The 21,834-nt window shown below is 38.2% G+C and overlaps 1 protein-coding gene across 2 annotated transcripts in view; it reads right to left on the bottom strand.

The window, feature by feature from the left end:
* Positions 1–799: 799 nt before the first annotated feature.
* The window catches only part of C7 (complement C7), a 43,220-nt gene continuing 22,185 nt past the window's right edge, over positions 800–21,834 (bottom strand). The window contains exons 11-18 of one of the 2 annotated variants that reach the window (XM_016147968.2): positions 19,667–19,895; positions 17,555–17,732; positions 15,133–15,220; positions 13,334–13,466; positions 9,542–9,733; positions 5,869–5,959; positions 3,491–3,675; positions 800–2,017 (exon numbers count right to left, since the gene is read on the bottom strand). In XM_016147968.2, the coding sequence (XP_016003454.2) occupies positions 1,836–2,017; positions 3,491–3,675; positions 5,869–5,959; positions 9,542–9,733; positions 13,334–13,466; positions 15,133–15,220; positions 17,555–17,732; positions 19,667–19,895 (1,278 nt within the window). In that variant the 3' untranslated portion in view covers positions 800–1,835. Of the gene's footprint in view, positions 2,018–3,490; positions 3,676–5,868; positions 5,960–9,541; positions 9,734–13,333; positions 13,467–15,123; positions 15,221–17,554; positions 17,733–19,666; positions 19,896–21,834 lie in introns of both variants that reach the window. The other variant, XM_036225766.1, reaches the window with a different exon arrangement.

The following is a 21,834-nucleotide window of genomic DNA, read 5'->3' on the forward strand; positions in this document are numbered from 1 at the left end:
GTCAGGATCTGCATGTTTCTTGCAGTGTTATTACAACATCCACAATAAGGAAACAACTTAAGTGTCCAACCATGGATAAATGGATAAAAAAAATGTGGTATAGACATACAGTGGGATACTATGCAGCCTTAAAAAAGGAAGGAGATCCTACCATTTGTGATAATATGGATAAACCTGGAAGACATTGTGCTAAGTGAAATAAGCCAGACAAAGGAATAAATATTATATGATCTCACTTACATGTAGAATTTAAAATAGTCAAACTCACAGAAACAGAGGTTAGAATGGTAGTTGCCAATGGCTAAAGAGAGGGAGAACTGGGGAGATGATGGCCAAAGGGTACCACGTTTCAGTTATATAAGATGAATAAGTTCTAGAGAGTCCCTCACTATACAGCATTGCTATAGCTATGTGCTAGCTATAGTGGCCATAGTTAAAAATACTGTAATATATACTTAAAATTTTCTAAGAAGATCTTACATTGTGTTGTAATAATAATAATAATAATAATAATAATAATAATGGAAGTGGGAGGAAACTTTGGGAAGTGAAGGATATGTTTATGGCCTTGATGGGAGTATACTTAATCCCAAACTCATCAAGTTGTATTATACATTACTTACGTACAGCTTTTTATGCATCAATCATACCTCAGTAAAGTAGTTTAAAAAATGCAGATATATTTAAAAGAATACACTAGCCATTCTTTAAAATTAAACATAATATAGATCCAAATGTTTCAAAGAATATTATCTTTAATTAGTATTTTAATCATTATCATTTTAACTGAAGTTTTTTGTAAATGTATTTATCGGTATCAGAAAAATACAGAGATATTATTTGTATATAAAAGCATATTTTAAATTCCACTTAAGCCCACTCGTTTCATCTCCCACAGCTGTCTTTTTGTTTTGACAAAGAATGAATAAGGAATAAATAGAATGTCAATGCTTCAATTCGATCTACTTCTACAGTCCCCTGAAAAATCTAGGCATGTATCCATCCATATCAAGAGAAAACCATCCTCACGAATATTGAATTTCTCAATAGCTCAGGCACAATCTAATGCTTCCTGCAAAAGGAAAGGGATGGGGAAGGAGGAAGGGAGCAAATTGCATGTCTCGTGTTGGACACATACTAAAAAAAAAAAAAAGCCCCACACAGAAGACTGCATTGTATTTGTTCTCAGACAAGAAGACAGAAGGTGCCTGTGACTAGAGCATGAAGAATTTGGATCTAACAATTCAGTGGTTCAATCTCCTGCTGATATTAGGAATTTCTACATGAGATGCTTGAGTCAATGGGGTGACACATGAGATTATTAGTTGCGATGAAATAATTGTATCTGTCTTTTTCCATTCAAGGTCAGGAAGCCAATCTTTTTAAACTTTCTGTTTTCCTAATCAATTTGGAAAGCGTGTTCCGGCTCATGGTCAGGGTCAATGATACTTAAAAGGTTCATAGGGCTGAATGGAACATTTGAGTTTATCTAGTCTAATTCTCTAATTTTTCGATTAAAAAGTCAAGATCCAGAGAAGTTAGCAATTTTTCCAAGAACACAGTTAGCTCATGTAGAGGTTCATGAATATTTTTCATCCTGACTGACATTAAAAAAAAGAAGAAGGAAAAGAGTATCTGGATTCAGGTTTGGCAGAACAAAGGGTTGTGTTTATGCAAGTGGCTGGAAGTTAAGGGGAGAAGTGGACCCTGGGAAGGAAAGAGGAAAAATATTCCTCCATGCTGGAGAAGTTGTCTGAAGTGCTCAGTTACATGGCTGTTTTAAATCATCCATGGCAGGTACTGGATTCCCAGCAATCCTATGGGCACCCGGGAGCCTACTGGAGTTTCGCCTCGCAGGGTCCTATGCTGGTGATGGAGATGCTCTGCCCTCGGCACCTCAGCGTGCCAGCCTCGCACTCCGTCATTGTCTGCTCCTTGCCGTTCGCTTCCACACAGATGCTAATCCCTTCTTCCTCACACTCGGATGCTTCTCTGCAGACACATTTGCTGCTCTGAGCTGGAAAATAAGTGAGAGAGTGTTAATGGCACATTGTGGAGATAGGAGGGTGAAGGCACATTACCTCCAAAGTCACATTGTGGTGATTAGAGAAAGTTAAGGAAGCTCCTGCCTTGAGTGTTGGAATCAATTACTCCCAGGAGAAGCAGTAGAACCAGGAAAGAGATGTATTTTGCTTGGCTCAGAATAAGCAGGTGCCAGACTTGCTATTGGGCGGTTCTCCCAAATCAAAACCTGTCCAGCTCTCTCCTACTCCAGAGTGCTGTCCAGGTGAGTTAGAACCTGAGTGTGACCCTTCAACCCCCACACCAAAGATGAGACCTCAGCAAAGAGCCAAGTGGCGAGGATCAAACAAAGAAAAAGAACCAAAGAATTCGACTTCCCTTGAGAGAGAGGGCATGAAGTGCAAAAGGCTTAATATCCAAAAACAAACGACAAATGAGTTAGGGAGGGTAGCACTGTGTGCTCCGAAGTTTTGAGGCTGGAATACACCAGCCAAGTGTCTCCAAAAGGAGAATAACAAGGTCAACCCGCTGACCGTGGTGACCGCCAAACCTAAAGTGTCTCATAAGTGGCTAGAGTTATGTATGTCATCATTTGTGCCCTGAACTGTGATGGGAATGAGGGAGAAGATGCCCGTGGGTACAGACCAGGAGAAGAAGGGCCTGCAGAGACCTTATAGATCACAAAGTCCAGCTCCCAAATTTACATATGGGGAAACTGAGGGCAGTGACTTGGGTCTGGTGACCCAGATCTTCCCCTCTGAGGTACAGCTGAAACCATGGAGAGGTGGGCCCCGCCAGTAGTGGTACTTCAGATCAATGTAAGTGCTACTTTGACATAGCACTAGCAAATGTTGAATCACAACTCAAGAAAGGGACTCCTCGTTCTATTCTCTTCAAATCCTTGATTCTTTCTAGGAGAAAGGGTCAGCTTGGCACTGGTATTCTTTTAACACCACTCTAACACTTTCTAAACTGCCTTCATCCCAAAGAAATAGCATCCTTCAAGCTCCTGGCAGCATCTGGCTAGAATCTACAACCATATTTTGTTTTATTGTACGTATTTTTATAGTTACCTAATATGTATGGCAAGTGAGATTTCCTTTTAAGAAAGTAATATAAAGTTTCTTTTTTTAAAATTGTTATTTTTTGCAGGTCTATTTTTTTTAAAACGAGAACATGATATGGATAACATAAGAGCAAAACAAAAATCATGCCGGTGGAATGGGAATCACCGATTTGTAGAGGACATGTAGACTATCAGGTATGGATTCTTGGCCTCCCGGTACTCGACCTGCCCGCTCCCCGGGGAATGCAGTGAGGAGAGCAGTTCACTCTCAAACTATCTGAATTGTTCACATTTTCAGGAAACTGCTTTGGTCTGCTGCTAAACCAGAAAACTTTTTTTTTTTTAAACCTCAGCACTATTACTTTAGCATTCGTATAGTGACAAATGTGACATGCCCCTTACCATCACATTTCTCCCACAGTGGACACATGCCGCAAGCTTTCTCCACAGAGGCACGTAGAGTGCAGCTCTCCCTGCCCAGAAGAGTGTAATCTCTACCCTGACAGCGGAGAACATGCATCTTGCAAACTGTCAGAGGCAGGGTCCTTTTGCTTCTCTCATCCCGAGCGCATACATCCAAGGAGGATCTGAAATAAATTTTGAAATTTACATCATTTATAAGATTTTTATTTTCAAATGCCGAGGATGAGAAGTGAAAGGTGAGGCTCTGACCTCAGTGCCTCCGATGTTATCACTCACAGCAAACAGATGGAAAAGAAACTCAAACCTCCTTTATTGCTAGGGCCCACCCCACTCAGATCTCCAAAATGAACACGTTTTTCTCTTTATTTGCTCACAATTTTTACCAGCTTAGATATCTAGTGTTGATCTAGTTTTATCTAGAACAGATCAGATAGAGCAGATTGGAGAAGAAAAGGTCTGTTAGGGACAGCTGGTGAATTGACAAGGAAGGAGACAGAAGATACACAAAGATCAGACACTCAGAGATTATAGTTAAATGGGACTGTCGACTGCAAGAGAAATTCAGCTCTCCAAGCTCAGCAGCCCTGACGGTTCGTACGTCCACATCACAGCATTGTCCAGCAAAATCGATGACTGAATCCTCGAGGGAAGATGAAACTAATATTTGATACTATTTTTTAGTTTTTATGCTTACAAAATAGTTTAGAAAGATTTTCATAAAAATATTACTTTTTTTCTTAAGCATTGCTGCTAAAGTTGTAAAATCCAGTTTTTTAGAAATGCCACTAATAAAAACAACCATATTTCTGAACGGTGATGGATAAGGAAGGCATTAATGTAGTGAAACCCTAGACAACAAAGTATTTTTGTATAGTAGATGGATTCTACATTTACTTATAGATATATTTAGCTCTAATATTCTCTTTTCTGACCAAGAGCTAAATTTACTTGGAGTTATTTACATAATGAAAACAAATTCTTGTATCTCTCTTTTATCTGCTTATTTAAACTTCAAATAGAATTACTCAGAACAACTTAAAAGGCAGAAACTTTACAAGGCCACCTTGTTATTAGTATCCGATATGAAAACTCACACTATGTCTATAAACAGCAGGCTGTAGATAAGCTAAATGAATCAGAGAAGTTGAAAAGAGGATGAAAGTGATTCAAAATAAGCAATGATTTATAGAAAATAACAGCACAGTCAGAATATTCTGGGCCAGCCACGATAGCCATTTACACTATCAAGTTATCGTCTCCTTGGCACAAGAAGTTACTTCCTGTAAAATACCATCGCAATCACCATTACTCACTGCAGGTGCTCACGGAGTTGGATGTATACTTTGATGACAATAATAATTGAAAGCCAAATAATTGGCCAGTAAATTTGTGTTCTGGTTTTTAACCTTAAAGATAACCAGGGGCCTGGCTACCTCCCATTTGCCTCTCTCTCTCCTCCACTCTTCTCCACCCTGCCTGGAAGGCTGACATGTACGACCCCTATCAACAGACTTCTTTCTCCTCTAGCTTTGGGTGCATTCAATCAATGGGGAGCTTGGCTAGGAGATTGGAAGGAGAAAGGAGAATGCAGCTGGGGTGTGTGTTCCCTTGGCTCACTTCTGGGGGATCTCTGGGGTCCCTAAATTGAGGGACTCAGCTCCTCCTTAGCTGCCACCTCCACAGCTTCCTCTCTCTCTCCAGGTTTTCACGAATGTTCCTCTCCTCGCTCCTTCAGGCCTGGGCATGACTATATACCCCAACCGTTATCCTGTGTCTTGAAGTGTCCTTTACTCTCCCACGCTTCAATCAAGAGTCCTACTTATAAACTTCCTCTGTCCTAATTTAATCGTGCCATCTATATCCAAATAGGATCATAACACAGACATCTAATAACTACCTCAGATGCTCTCCAACGATGAAGTGACTTCAAGTTGGGTGGCATTCTTATAATACAATCCAGAGACACAGACATTTCAGGAATCAGAAAAGCAACTGTTTTTTTTTCACTATCAGTATTGCTTTAAGAGTTTATGTGTCAAGGGAATTTCAGTCCTAATCCTCTCAGTCTCTAAATCCTCAGGTGACAGTTTTGTCATTTTGCACCATTTTATATATAGAACAAGCAGTGCTCAAGAAGTCTTTCAGTCTTTCTCTAGACAGATTAGAACACTGCTTAATGCCACCAGTTGTCAGCTCCGGTGATCCAGGCAAATAATAGGGATCAGATGGAACAGATTAAAATGCAGAGATCCTTAACCCTTGGTAAGCAACATTTTTGCTCTAACAGAGACTAGCATCTATGAAATTTTTTATCTTGAATAAAATAAGACGGAGAGAAGTGAGCGAACAGAGCTTACCCGCATTCGTAGGGTAATTTACAAACACATCTGGAATTCTGCAGTTTCTCCCAGGGCTGACATTTAGGCACTGCCTGTGTCAAAGGGGTGTCTAAAAGAAAAAGATAAGGGAGATGCGAGCATTAGGAGAAGAGCTTCTTCACGTTAAACAACGTATTGTTTTAATTGTTGAACTAGGCTCTCTAATATTCTCAACTGCCACAAGTTTATACTGTAAAAAAAAAAAAAAAAATCTGTAAAGCATTTTACAAGAGATAAAGCATTTCTAGGAGCACCCTACACATAATTTCGTTGGTCATAGTAGCTACTATTTCTTGAGCATTTACTATTGGCCGTGTACTTTTTCTGCATTGTGATATATAATCCTCCTTAAGAGATGAGGAAAGTAAGGGTCAGAAAAGTTAGGAGGTTGGTGCTAATTCACACATTTCACAAATTGGCCAACCCAGGGTTTTAAGTCCACATTTGTCTAAATTAAGGCCAGTAGGAGAGGCTGCCTTTCATCAAGAAACTGGTGTTTATAAATTGTTGTGTGGCCTGCATGTTGCCTACAATGCCTACAGTAGGATAGAAGACAGTAAGTAACATAACTTGACCTATACTTGGAGAACTCTCTGGTATCCCCAGGAAATCTACAATAACCTGTCACATGTAATGACCAAGTGGCCTCCCCTCAACAGTGAATAAATGTCTGGAGTGAGTAAAAGTGAGTAAATATTAAAATTTGTTCCATTGCTTTATGTTTTCTACAAACTGGCCAAAAGCCAATTATCACTCTAATGTTGACAGGAAAACACCTTCGTTCGGCATCAAGAGCATAATTTGACTGCCATTGCCTTGGCTATACCTGACTACCACGTGAATAATCTACGACACTGCTATTTCCACCTCCTGCCAGCTTCTTTATAGAGGAATTCAGCGACATACACTTTTGTATCATAAAACTATTTACCTGTTGGATAGATCTATGCAGCAGTAAAGAAGAGCTGATGAGCATGTTTTTATGGATACACAAACTGTGGAATACTTTTTTACTTTGGAAAACTTAAGAGCTTTAAATCTGACAGGAAAATCTTGTCAATGAATTATAAACTTATAAAAACGGTAGCAAAATGAAGTACCCTTGCCTCGTCTAGCAATGTCTGTAACAAGTATTCTTTAAACACTTCCCTTTAAAATGGTATCCTACATGCAATGTGGTATCTTGAATTGTATCCTAGACCATAAAAAGAGCATTAGTAGAAAAACTGGTGCTATATGAACAAAGTATATATTGAGTCAATAGTACTATAATAATATTAATGTCTTAGTTTTGACCAACTAAATTATATCAAGTTATGTGGGATTTAATATTATGGAAAAATGGGTAAAGGATTTGCAACTTTTCTCAAACCTAAAATTATCCTAAAATAAATATTTTTAATGGTATTATGTAGAACAGTGTTTCTCAACCAGGGGCAGTTTTGCCCCCCAGGGACATTTGACAGTGTCTAGAGACATTTTGGGTTGTCTTGGTTGTCAACACTTGGGTGGGGGTTGGTGGGGGGTGGGGAGTTGGTACCGACATCTAGTGGGTAGAGATCAGGGATGCTCTTAACATTCTACAATGCATAGGTGCATAGGATAGGCTCCCACAACAAAGAATTACTAGGCCCAAAATTCCAATAGCACTGGTGTTGAGAAAAGCCTAATCCAAATGCACTCTAACTAAACTTCAATGATAAAGACACACGAATTAGTTCTGCATTATGATTAGAAGTTTCTTTGTTAATCATTCACAAGGATGAAATTTGAGATTTTAAATGTTTTCTAAAGGTTATTATAATTTCTTTGTAAAAAATCACTTAACCAAAGCTTTGTTTTCTTCGTAGCTTAATTAACCAAATAAACATACTCTTAGGGCCCACCTAGAGTATGTATCTTTACTGTTTTAAAACCCAATTACCCTTACATCAAGATAAAATACTGATTGGGGAGGGAGAGGGCTTAGTGTTTCTTGAGTACAGTTTCATTTCTAGGGGATGAAAGTTTCTAGAGATAGATGGTAATGATGATGATAGTTGAACAATAATGGGAATGTATTTAATGTACTAACTGTACACTTAAAAATGGTTAAAATGGTAAATTTTATGTTATGCATATTTTACTACAATAAAAATGACTACTGACACAGCAGATATTTTAAAACATTAATTTTGAAGACCAACTAACCTGAAAGTTTTTGTTTATTATAGACCTTCTTAAAGGGTAGTTATTATTGTTGTCCACATCTTTTGAAAAGCATGCAGGTCTGAAAAATTTTCTTAATTAAAATGTTAATAGAGTGGGAGAAATTTCATTCTTATCATGCTATAAAATGACTGAAGCAGACATTTTAGAAAAACAAGTATATAATCTCATTTGGAATTAAAGAGTAATCTCATCAACTGTATATCATTCTCTTTAATTTTAGAATTACTTACACCTGCAACTTACTGAGTTTTGTTAACCAATGTCACTATAATAAAAATTAAAAAATTAAAATTAAAAACAAATAAAGGAAATGAGCTATTGAAGCAAAAAATAATAATAATTTTAGAATTACTAGCACAGGTCCATTACTTCAAATACCCCAAATAAATTAATATTTATGCTTCAGTGTAGGCAGAAAATAAAACTGTCTGATATGAGCTTTGACAGTTGAGGTGCACATGAGGACCGGTACGCCGGGCATCCCATTGGACATGCTGCCCCCCTCCCCCTCCTACTCACTCCTCGCTGATCTATTTAACACCACAGCCCATGTCTGCCATCAGTCACGGCATGCTCCACATAGCTTTCTGTTTTCAGTTGTAACCATCTAATTCACCTAATACATTGCTCGTGGAATCTATTATTTCCTTCTCACTATAAAAGACAAATTTCAGTATTGAAATAAAAATTATACTAGAGAAATAAAAATGCCATATAAAATATGCAAGTGAGTTTTTCTTCTTTCCTGTTTTTGTTTCAAACTTGTACTTTTTCATTTATTTAAAAAATATGAACAAGAAATAAAGAAGTCATTTTAAAAACAAATCCATCTCATCTTAAATATCTCTAAAAATGAAATACTTTGGTTTTCCAAATCTCTTCTTACTTTAAATTTAAAGAAAAAAAAATTTAATTTGCCTAATAGTCAAAATAGTAGGTTTTTAGATTTTCACTATTAAGAACTTTACAAACTACAATACTTTTTCATCAATAGTTTCTGTTTTGCAGTGTTAAATGTAAATGCTTTTAAATTTTTGATTTCAATAATACTAATAAAATCCCTGAGATCACAGAAATGAAACATTTAGAATTTTGCATAAATTATAATCTTAACTCTGTACTTAAGAAAAGAAAGTTCAAAAAATCAAAAGGAAACCAGAAATTAACTTAAAAAAACTTTTTTGGCACCATAACAAACACAAAGTTAATATCTGATATAAAGAATTTCAGTTTTGCCTTTCTTTGCATTCCATGAGTCTATCTGTGCCATGTAAAAAAATCTGCTATCCAGTCTATGAACTGACTTCATACTCATAGCAGGGTGAGGATGGAGGAAAGGACTAACAGCTATGGCGATTCAGTGCCCTAAAAGACTGCCGCGAAGACTCTCTCTCACTCACCTGAGTGCAGGTGTCCTTGGACAGGCCTAGCGATCACTCACCTTTTTGCACACACCGAACATCCTTCACCTCAGGACTCCACTTAAGGCTGGATCCACAGAGAAATGTTGAAGGACCTTCTAAGGACATGCCACCTGAACAGGAAAAGGTCACCTTCTCGCCAACTGTGTAGAAAGGTTTGTGGGGATGACTCTGTATGCCGTCTATCAGTACAGGTAGAACACAGGCAATTTCTAAAGATGAAAAGCAGAATATAAGAGTCATTGCTTTCCGAAATCATCTTTAAGAAAAAATGACATCCTTGAATGGTGCCGATATGCTTGCTCTGCTTTTTACATTAGAGGACGAGGAAGAAGAGGTGAGTTTGCTCTCAAAGTGCCCTAAAAGACAGGTCCCACAGTGCCTGGTATGTAACTGGCCAATGAATGACTGAACACCAAAACAGTTCCCGCCCTCCTACACCTACCCTCAAAGCAATATGACAACTTAAAATGAATAAGCCTTATAAACAGAGTCCTAAAGTCCAGCCTGCTGTCAAAACCAGATTTTTCACAGCTTTCACTTATTTCTCTGGTCTGGTTAAATCCCACTATTATTTTCCCAAAAGCTGTATTTATTTTCATATCATTAGCATATATCTAGTTCAATATTTTACTATTTGAATTTATAAAGAATGGCCTTTTAACCTTGAAACTATAAAAGTATCAAATGTTATTTGGCTTCCCATCTCTATTATTTCTTGTTTGATTATGTTCATTAGCTCAAATCTTCTATGTGAAAACCAGCAAAGAGAAAAATGAGAAGCATGGATAGTTATAGGAAACAAGTGAGAATTCACAATTAAAAAAATTTTGGCAATCTTGCTAATGGACTTTGGACAATATTCTACAAAATATTGCTCTATTTCTGCATCATTTTCATCATTAAATTCATTTACTCATTCTTTCAAAAACAGCATCCTATTGAGTGCCTATATTTTGCCAACTGTGTTGTGTGCTGCTGGGGATACAAGATAGTCTTCAAAAAGCTAATAATCTAGCATCGGATTTGTTTGTTTCTGGCCATGACCCAATTGCTGACTTCTAAATCATGTTCCCACCAAAAGAGAAAAGGCTATACAAAAGTAAAAGTAAAAGAAACAATATTCTGAAAGCATCAGAGAGCTACCCAGGCAATGGAAGTTTTGAAGATTCAAGATTCTAAAGAGAAAGGAAGTCTAAAGTGGTAACTGCCACATTTGGTATTGCCATTTTCCTTGAGGTGTTTGTAAATTAGAAAACAAAATCCTGAAAGGCTGATAAATTGAGGGGAAAGCTGCAGCTCAAAGGTGGAAAAACTAAGTAGAGTTTTTAGCAGACTCATGGGGCTAAGGGGTCAAAAGTAGTGTCCAGTGCTGTTGAAAAGGAGGGACATAGGTGGAAACTCCACACTAACATTTCAGTTGGGATCCCTTAATGGCCACACACCAGAAATAATGGTAGACTGGGCATAAACCAACATCACTGCTTGCCAGAGACAAAACTGAAACTTCCATAGAGGAAGATCATTATCCAAAGCCTTAAATTATTCCTTTAATCTTTCATACATAAAGTCTAGTATTCGATCAAAACTAATCTAACATTTAAAAGACAAGAATTGACTAAAATTAAAAAAAAAAAAAGGTCATAGAAGCAGACCCGCAGCACATCCATATAATGGGATTAATAGACATTGACTTTAAAATAACTGCGATTAATACGTTGGGGGAAAAATTAAATAACAAGATGGAAATTTCAACAGAGAATTAAAAAGTACAGAAAAGTAGACAAATGGAATACCTAGAATTTGGTATTGAAATTAAGAACTCAGTAGAGCTCCTAAAAGCAGATTATATACACAACTGTACAGAGAATTAATAAACTGTAAGATAGCTCAATAGAAAATATTTAGAATAAAACAAAGAGGGGAAATAATCTAAAACAAAGAGAACAATGTATGTTATATATATTTATATGTAGTCTATAATATATATCATGTATGTCTCATTAGAAGAGATGAGCAAGAATGGGACAGAAGCAATATTTGAGGACACAATGAATGGTCAAGAATTTCCCATTAACAAAGACCATTAAAGCACAGTTTCAAGAGGGCTTTGAGTATCAACCAGCATAAAGACAAAGACAATCACGCCAAATCACATCAGAGTAGAATTGTTTCTGAAAAACGAAGACAAAAAATGTTTTTCTTAAAAGCAGCCAGACAGAAAAATATGATTTTCGGAGAAACAGTAAGCCCAGGAGTTGACTTCTCACTAGAAAACAATGAAGTCAGAAGTAACGTAATAAAATCTTTGCAGTGGTCCCCAACCTTTGATACCAGGGACTGGTGCTCTTATGAAAATCTGCAGTCAAATGCTCTACCACTGAGCTATACTCCCTCCTATGAGAATCTAATGCCTGATGATCTGAGGTGGAGCTGAGGAGGTGATGCTTGCTCTGGGGAGTGGCTGCAAATCCAGATGAAGTTTTACATGCTCACCCTCCACTCACCTCCTGCTGCGCGGCCCACTTCCTAATAGGCCACTGACTGATACCAGTCCACAGCCCAGGGGACGGGGATCCCAGAAAGAAAATAACTGCTAACTTATAATTCCTTATCCAATAAAAATATACTTCAAAAATGAAGTTAAAATAAAGACATTTTAAGATGAATAAAGACTTGGACAGTATTTTTTTTTTTTTACCACAGATTCACATTATAGGGGAAAAAAGCTCTTCAAGCAGAAGTATGTTATTAATCTTTTCATAGAACCAATTTTTGACTTTAATATTCCTAGCTAGGGAATATTTATATTCCATTTTAGTAATTTCTGCTCAAGGACTCCATAGAGAGAGACAGAGAGACTGATGGAGAAAGAGACAGAAAGAGAAAAGATCCTACAAATCAATGAGAAAAAGATAGAGGAACCAATAAAAAAAAATGGGCAGAAGATTGGACAGCCACTTCACCAAAGAAGATTTCCAAATGGCCAATAAACATGTGAAAACAAGCTTAAGGTCACTATTAATAAGGAAAATGAAATTTAAAAATATTAATTAAAAAATTAGATATCACTGCACACTCACCAATGTAGTTTAAAAATTTTAAAGATGGATAATCTCAAGTATAGGTGATAACATAGAGCAATCTTAACTTTTCAGATGGTAAACTGGTACCATCATGAGGAAAACTGGTGGCATCTACTAAATCTAAGTGTCTGTGTACCCTATGACTCAGAAATTTCACTAACAAAGTAATACCCAAGAGATAAAATGTACACATGTGTTTTAGGGCGTTCCTCACATAGCACAGATCAACTGATACAAGAAAAATATATTCCTACAACTCTATCTATCCATCTGTCAAACAAACTTATACTGCGGTACAACTGAGATGGAAGCCAAGAGCAATGTTAAAATGATACAATATGCAAAAAGTCTTATTCAAGGGCCTACATCTGACAGACTAGGATCCAAAGCATTTGAGGAGTAAGTCGATTGTGGTATATGCCTAGTAATTGAATTCTAGAGCACGACCTAATGGTCTTAGCCAGAACTGAGCTCCCTAGCCTATTCTAATTTGCACCAGAAACTTTAAAATCGCAATAAAATGTGCCTCACTGAACAGGAGAGCTTTCGACTAGAGAATGCCGAGGGCTTTCTCAAGGCTCTCCTGAAACTTAGACAGGATCATATGAGGCTTTCAGAAAAGGGAGGTCAAGATATGGGGCACATGGTGAGCAATCACTTATCTGGATTCATTCTCATCTACATATTCTCTCATCTTAAATTTAGTCTATAACCGAGGCCACTCACTCTGACAATGCATTTCCCCAACAAGCCACTGTAAATCTTCTCCACATCTGGCAACAGGGTCTCCAATAAGAGAGTATCCCTCATCGCAAGTATATACTATGTTTTTCCCAACAGGAAACATGGCATCTTCACCCTGAACAGAAATAAAAGAGAAAGAATATGTTTATTCTGCATTAACAAATGTTTCTTTATATATAATTGGCCTATAAATCATGCCTTCTTCTAAACATCAGGCAACCTATGTTCAAATAACTGATTGAGAAGTCGTCTATAAAAACATTTTTCCCTGTATAGTCCTAGCCAACAACATTGGTACCACCACTAGTTGAAATAAAGCCATTACTGTCACTGTACTATAATTTATTGATTGCTCTCAAAATATCAAGAACTGCACTTTGCATTTTACTAACACCACTGTAGTGGACACTGCCCAAGTGACTTCTTTCCTTTATACTTCCAAAGAAGGGTAGTTTGTTAACAGGTTTTAGAAGTGTCCTTGTCAGTCAACTCTTCATAGTAAAGTGTTATGATGGGCTGTTTGTTGACAATATTTCCTAACAAATATCAGTCTGAACAGACAGAAATGTTTAAGACCTGTTATCACATTCATGAAAGTTTGACTTTTATGAGAAGCATAACGATGACCTTCTCCCACCCCATTCTCCAACTCCCACCCTGTAAGTGAAGTGCTGCTGGGCTGAGTCAGATTCAAGGACATGTCGTTAGTCTACAATGCCAGGAGGCGAGCTTTCATGATGAAGCAAACAAGAATTTGAAGTCTGAGCCTTGAGTGAGTAATCATGCTTGCTGGGGGTCTCTCTTGATTTCTTTCCTTATCTTTCTGGTTCTCTGCTACCCAAGAGGATGATGAAGAAATCAGCCTGGGAGAGGATTTGGGGCTGTACCAGCTCTGCTATGGGCATTAGAACAAAATTCTATGGTGCCTTCTTCTCTCTTCATCTCTACACACACACGCACACACCACACACACACACACACACACACACACACACACACACTCACTCACTTTCTCCATCTCCTAACATACGGGAAAACTTCAGTAAAATACCAGTGAGTGTATGTTCAAGGGCCTAGAATTTGAGAGGCAAAATTGTTCATGGAGAAAGCAAGGTGCAGCACTGAGAGTCCTGGTAAATAATATCTTCTATGTGAGCCAGGAAGAGACTTCACTGGGGTCTGGGGCCCAAGCCTCATCATAGCAAGGAATGAGAAGAGCACAATTAATATGGCCTCAAAGCCAAGAAAATTTCCTAGAATGACAAGTGACAGATGACTCATGTTCCTTCCTGAACAAGAAAAATGCCCAAAGTACAATGACTCATACCTCACCAACACTGGCTAAATGTCTTATTGGTTCCTAGAATAAACCTAATACTTCATCACAAACCCCATATTTATGAGATTAAAAAAAGACTTCTTACAGTGGTAAGAATAGGGAATGTTCTCATATTAAAGAACTTGCTTATAGATTCCTATTTTAGTGAGAATAAAAATGTGTAGCAGCCCTCTGGCATGATTACCTTTCTAATTCATTGGGTGACAGTACTGATTTACTTTACCAAGGAAGATGGACTGCCCTCTGCAGAATTCTAATCACCCTGGGCTAAAGAACAAAAGTCAGTCTAAAACCTACACTACTAAAACTAAAATGCATACATAAAATATTTTTAGCACTGTTTCATCATGGAAGAAAGACATGGATCGTGACAACAGTAGAGAGGTAGAACTTGGAGCAAAGAATATTTGTAAAAGAAAGATATAAATCTTACATAACCAACTTGAACAAATCCATGTTCCAAGACAGGAGGCGATGGACAGAATTCTGTTGGAACCAAAGACAAAGGAAAACAATGTGGTTCAAGCAATCTGGAAGGAAAAGGAAACAAGTCATAATTAATGTGATGGATTTTCACAGTATAATAAATATTTTGCACCCCAGTAAATGTTTCATTTGCGTCTGGAGGGACTCCATTCATGTAAATGTGGTGATATTTTTACCTTTGTCAGGACCAAGTTTCCGATCATATCCCTCAATAGAAAACTCAGACATAAACTCAAGCTTCCAAAAGATAGATTAATGGTATGAAAAACCAGCAGCAAAAAGAGAAAAATAAATAGAAGTCAGTGGACAATGCACCTACTTTATGTGATTTTTAGAGGTCAATTGCCTCAGACCTACTTTTTCTCCTGCTGTTTGGTTCTGAAATTCCTTTAAAGGAGAATTAATTCTGTATTAAAAATAAGCCGAATAGAGTTAGTGATCCTGCAAGAAAGGTAACAAAAAATAATAACTGCTTTTGATTGAGCATGACTATGTGTTGGGCACCTTGGATGTTGCCCTACAAATGTGTGTTGCCTCAGTTCACATTCACAGTAACCCTAGGAGATATGGGAAAGGCTCAGAAAGTTTGAATAACTTGTCCAAGGTTACAAAGCAAAAAATACCAAGGCTGGATTCATGTCTAATCAGTTAGCCTCTAACATTATGCTTTTTCTACCTCTCACAAGGCAATTAAACAGTGGGTTTCAGCAGTGCCTCTGAGGTCGATATACCACTGGAATTATCTCCGCTCCAGAGATATGAAATCCGAGGAACAGTTTCACAAAGAGCCTGTCTGTTCTGCCTCCTGATCTGAGTTGCTGATATTCATGCTGCACTCTGAGGAAACTCAGAAATGGGGAGTACTGGTTATCATTTTCCTCTTTATACTGAGGAAAAGGGAAAGATGTTCCCATTTTGAGCATAAAGAAGAGTGAAAATTCCTTCAATGACTTCCTTAGGATGCCCCCTTCCCTCCAGCTTTATGTCTAAAGGCAGAGGAAATATACCCATGTGGGCAGAGACCTCATCTTCCCAGAGATGTGTACCCTGAAGCCAGCATTCTCTTTCTTCTGCATTTCCACATGCTTGTCACCTTCCTCAGTCAAGAGATATTGCTTATTGTTGGATTAGGAGGCACCAAAGAGCTAGGGTTACAGCATCCTGTCTCCCTATGCTTCTACCAGATTTCCAGTTTTCACATCTTTCCTCAACTCACGTGTCCTTTAAATTGTGCGACTAGGACATTTTGCCAGTCCCTGATCAGAAGAGGTTAGTAAGGACAGTGTAAAACAGTAGAGAGTGGCATAAGGAATTCTGAGCCAGAGGTATGATTCACCAACTAAACATTTTTGAGATTGCTTTTGCAAGGTCCCAGCAAACAGGAAGTCGGTGTCAGACAGCTGGGCAAATTGGTCAAGATTTTAGCCATCTCAAGTGGCTACACTGAGACACAGACTGTATACTTCCATCATAATAAGTTTATTGTAATAAGTGACAATGAGACCTGTAACATTTTTGCCAGGCTTATGAGTAAAAACTGAATGTGAACGAGACTTTTCAATATTAGAAATGACTAAGGAAGATTATATTTTAGATCATTTGCCAAAGTAGCTATGTATTTCCTACAGTTTAACTTAAGGCCAAGAAGAAAATTGCTTTAAAAAAAAAAAAAAAAAAAAGGTCCAAAAGATTACACGTGGGGAATTTTTGAAGTATGCTCATAATCAGGTGGACATTGAAGAAGCACAACTAAAAGACTTGTGGACTGACTGACATGGCAACTGTGGATTGAGCGAAACGGGCTAATAAATTCAGGAGCACTAAGGCAGTAGAAGGAATCACAACATGTGAACTTCTTAATTTAAAATGTTTTGACTCAAAAAAAAAAAGATATTAGCCATTGCTTGATCCCAAATAAATAAACAAGACAGAGTGGTATATCTGAAAATACAACTATTTTTGAAGACTTATCACATGCCAGGCACTGTACTAATGTCTTTTCGTGTTTAATCTCACTTATGCTGACAGCATCCTATTATCTTTTTATCTACTATTATTATACTAATTTTAGAGGTGTGGCAAGTGGACGGCAGATTTGCTTGGTGCCAAAGCCACTACTCAGTGTCTACTGGGCCAGACTGTCTCCCAGTTACCCTGCCTTTTGTAACAATGTGTCAGGAAAACTTGAAACACAAGTGCAAAGTGGCCACTACAAGTCTCCCTCCCTCAACTGATCCCAGTGCTAAGGGCAAAGCAGTCACTGATAAAAATCGCCATTTAACTTTTAAATCGTCTAGTAGCAGCGATCACGTATTCTACGAGTACTGCAGAGGGCGCTGTGTTCTGTGGAATTGCCAGGAGGTCAGGTCTCCCATTACCGAAGATGTTTCAGCTCCTCGTCTTCCTCTCCGCACTGCCTGCTTTCCGAGGCTTCTCCAATACAGGATTTCCCGCCCCTACTGGGAGATGGGTTATTGCATTTTCGACTCCTGGTTTTCTTCCCTTGAACACAGGGGCCCCAAGAGGACCAGCAATTCCAACCTCCATCTATCCCTCCTGTACGATAAAAGAGAGTTTGTTCAGAAAGTACTTAGAGAGGAAGATGTCAGAGCTTAGTCCTAAGTTTCCTGCGCATATGGTCATTGGGGTAGAGTGATTTATTACCTTCACGTTCACCGAGGTCTTCCCCTAGGGCCAGAACATCTGCACACTGACTAGGATTGCCCATATGAGGGCTGCATAATAAGCTTCTTGCAATAATATCTTAAATTTGCTTATAAGTTAACAATCCTTTCAAAGCACTTTCACATACATCATATCATTTATTTACATCTCCCAAGAACGAATCCAGGTCGGCAGGAGGTCTGTGACCATTTTCCTTTGATAGGCGTAGAATCTAACACGAAATAGTTGAATGCCGTGCCCAACACTATAATAATGGCTGCCAAAAGCCACATCCAGACTGTAACCTCAACTTATGGCCGAGTTCGGGCTCTTTTCATCACCCACCAGTCTCTCAATAAAGCAAACAACTTCTTATGGTTAAAGCAGTGCTAGGGCATGAGAAGGACATAATGGACTGGCTCCTTCAGGCTGCTGGTTCCAGGGCTGGCGCGGTACAAAATAAGAAAGTGCATAAGTAGGAGAAATGCATTTACCTCTCCTTGGCATCCTTCTCCAGTATTGTACAAGGCACTTCCTCAGTCCACCCTTGCCACCTTCTACCTCAGGGCCAATTCATAACTCACAGTTCTTTTAGCGTTTTCCCCCATCATATTCATTGGGAGAGGCAAAGGAGAACTTGTACCTAGTCCAAGAACTTTGTTTTGCTAGTTAGAAACTGGTTTCAGAAACCATTCCGCAAAGCGTTATTTTCCAGGAATGAATGGGTGTGTTTACTGCTCCTTAGCTATTTCTGCTGTGTAACCCACATCCCTCTTTGCCCTTCACTCCACGCCCACTCCTCAGCATGACACACACACACACACACCCCGAAACTAAACTAATTTGCATAATATGTTCCCATGATCTTCCTTATGCTTTTTTCTATTATTCGATATTGAGTTAATAAAGTAGTCCCCTGAGTATATATTAATAGGGGGTAAAAATAGCTTGATATATTATGATCGCTACCCATTCCTTATCAGGAGAGGGAGCTTCCATTTTATCAAATAACTAGAAATCCAAGCCACAAAGGAATGAATCAGTGATGGAATTTCAAGTTACCAAGATAGGCTACTTGGGGAGACATTTGGAGGCAAGGGTGCCTTCTGGATGTTTGTCTATAAGCGAACATAGTTTAGTCATATATTTATTCATTTATCAAATATTTATTGACTTTTGTGAATCGAGCCCTATGTCAGGCTCTGGAAGTAAAGAAAGAAATCGGTATAGAAAGCTCTTAAGAAATGAGCTTTCTAGAGGAGAGAGACATATAAATATAAAAACAAATTTACATAACTGTCTCATACTTTGCCTACTCGTAAAGTGAACTTCACATAGCCCTGTAGTGAAGTACTTAAACCAGTAAGCACACTGTTGAGCACACAGCAGACGTTCAACAAATATGTGCAAATAATTGATTGATGGGACATAATACAAGATAGAAATCAAGATGTTTCAAAGAGCTTGCCATCAGAAAAGTCAGGCAATGCAAGCACCACAGCCCACAGCCCTGTTACGACAAAACCTTAATGGGATGACTATAGAAAGACAGAAGGTGTTTTAGGCACTAATCTATGCTAATGGAGAATGGGAAACAGTGGGCACAATGGGTCTATTAATTCACACAGAAAACTAGAGACAGCAAAGAGTCTTGACTCCAGCAGCTATGATCCGGAAGTGGGATAGAAAGGAATATACTAAATTAAAATGCCAGTGGGAATTCCACCTCTCTGTACACAAAGAAGGACAAGCTCCAGTGCCAGAGGGACAGGGTGATTCCCTTTTCAATGGGCCCAGCATAACGAGAGAAAATTCAGCACACTGACCTGCTTCATCCTGTACAAGGACTCCTTTCTCACATGCCATACCAAATGTATATGGTTTGCAATGGCACTGACACTTGGTCCCCTCGACAGAGGCGATGCCACCGTTTTGACAAGGCTGACAATGGCAGGGGTCAGATTCATCCAGATATTCCTCAAGAGCCCGTTTCAGGTATAGTCTTTTCACAGAGGCACAGGGTACTTCCTTGACCAGCTCATACAAAGGTGTCAGCTATATAGATAAACACATCACAGTCAGAGGTGTCAGGTGAGAATATTTTCTTTTTGGAATTTAGGCTCAGCCCCCATTAAAACAAAATCAAAAGCCACTCTTACATGAATTCTAATTACTTCTTGTTCAGATAAAAAGAGGAAGCAATTCACTATTCTTGCAAGACAATCATAGGGAAAATTAGAACTGGCTAGGGAAGTAATAGTTTTTGTTTCTTGTGTGAATGTATAAAAAAATTTAAAACCAATAGGACATTTATTTTCTAGTTATTGAAAGATTATTTTGAAGACAAATGGATTTCTACTCCAGAGAGTAGAAGAAAAGGAAATACACTTAAATTACAGTAAAGAAGCAAGTGCAATTAAGTTTAAGATTAAATATCCTGACTGAGAGATTTAACATGCTTCTCTAGTGGAGACCATAAGTCTTTCTTTCTAAATAAATTTAAAACAAGTAGGAATTATTACTCTGTGTTAGATATGTCTGCTAAAAAGCAGCTTTCAAGACCCAAAATGTCCTGGCTAAGCTTTAACAACCTGCTTTCCCAAGAACAAAAAGGCTCTGATTTGTAGCGTTTGCCACTTCCTTCAGTGTAACTACTGCCACCATGGCCAAATTCAGACTGTTTTCATGATGCCACAGAGCAAGGGGCTGAGACGACATGTGCACTACTGGCTCTGACAGAGTCAACACGAGCTGCCTGCAGCACACCACGGTGAGTACGGAGATGAACTCGGAGCGTCAGTCACGTTTCCCTCCACCTCTTCCCAAGCTCTTCTGAACTAGATGGAGCTGCGTGGTCGTATATCTGTAAAATGTCTCTACTTTCTCTGTTCCGTTCCTGTCCCACTAATAAAATAGCACGGCTAGCTATGACAGTTACATGCCCCTGTGGAAAAGTGCGTAATTGAGAATGCAAAAGAATGTCTGCTTTTCCCTAATCAACAATGTTGGAATTTTAAAGATTTGTATGGGTTACTGACAATGAAAATAAACCATTTTGAATATTAATGATGACACTTTAAGATAAGACTTCCTGGGAAAACTCTCCTCCCCCATTTCCCCGTACTATGAGGAAAGTGGGTGCAGTATGATGTTAGAAAGGTAACTGGAAAAGGTATTACGATTTTTGAGTTTATAAAATGTGTGCAAGTTTCTTAATCTCTCAAAGTCAAGTTTTACCTGGGCCATTATTTGACTCCCGTGTCAGGGAATAGAACATAGAATCAATTCTTTTATAGCATTTGTTTTGAAAATGTTAATTTACTCCATTGAAATTGTTATATTAGTGAACAATATAAACATACCACAAATTTTATGTTTTCTTACATATAATTTTGTCCATAAGAAACACCAGGTGAACACAGAAAACTGGACACAACTAAACCACGCCACATAGGAATACAAAACACACATACACAAACACCTCGAACATCCATCTCATTCACCACCTGTGTAATAAACTACTCCCACCCACATCTGGTGTTACAACCGTCTGTCATTTCTGATTGTTCTCCTACCATTTTACGATAATTCACAAGCTGTAACTGCTCCATCATTAAGCAAGCTTCAGATCTTTTTCTAGGTAATGTACCACATTTATTGTAGTATATGTATTTCTTAACAATTTAAAATGTATAAAGCTGTGCTACTGTTTTTTGGTGTGGCTTTTTTAATTTTTTTTGGTGCCTATCTTTTTTATTTTTAGTAAGTGTTGCAGATGAAGTTTTTCAATGTTGTGTTCCTAACCCCATTTTTTTCCTCAAACTTTTTGGTCTTTTTATTGTTCAATTTTTCCAAGCTCTCTGATTTTTAGAAACATATTCATTGTGTTGTAAAAGAACTAATTTTGTCAATAAAACATCCTAAAATTCTGCTAACCAAATTAGCAGACTCCAGGAGACTACAAGCTATGACCACAGAAAGAAAGGTGACCTGA

Source organism: Rousettus aegyptiacus, unplaced genomic scaffold (genome assembly GCF_014176215.1).
Source record: "Rousettus aegyptiacus isolate mRouAeg1 unplaced genomic scaffold, mRouAeg1.p scaffold_m13_p_8, whole genome shotgun sequence".
Lineage (NCBI taxonomy): Eukaryota > Metazoa > Chordata > Mammalia > Chiroptera > Pteropodidae > Rousettus > Rousettus aegyptiacus.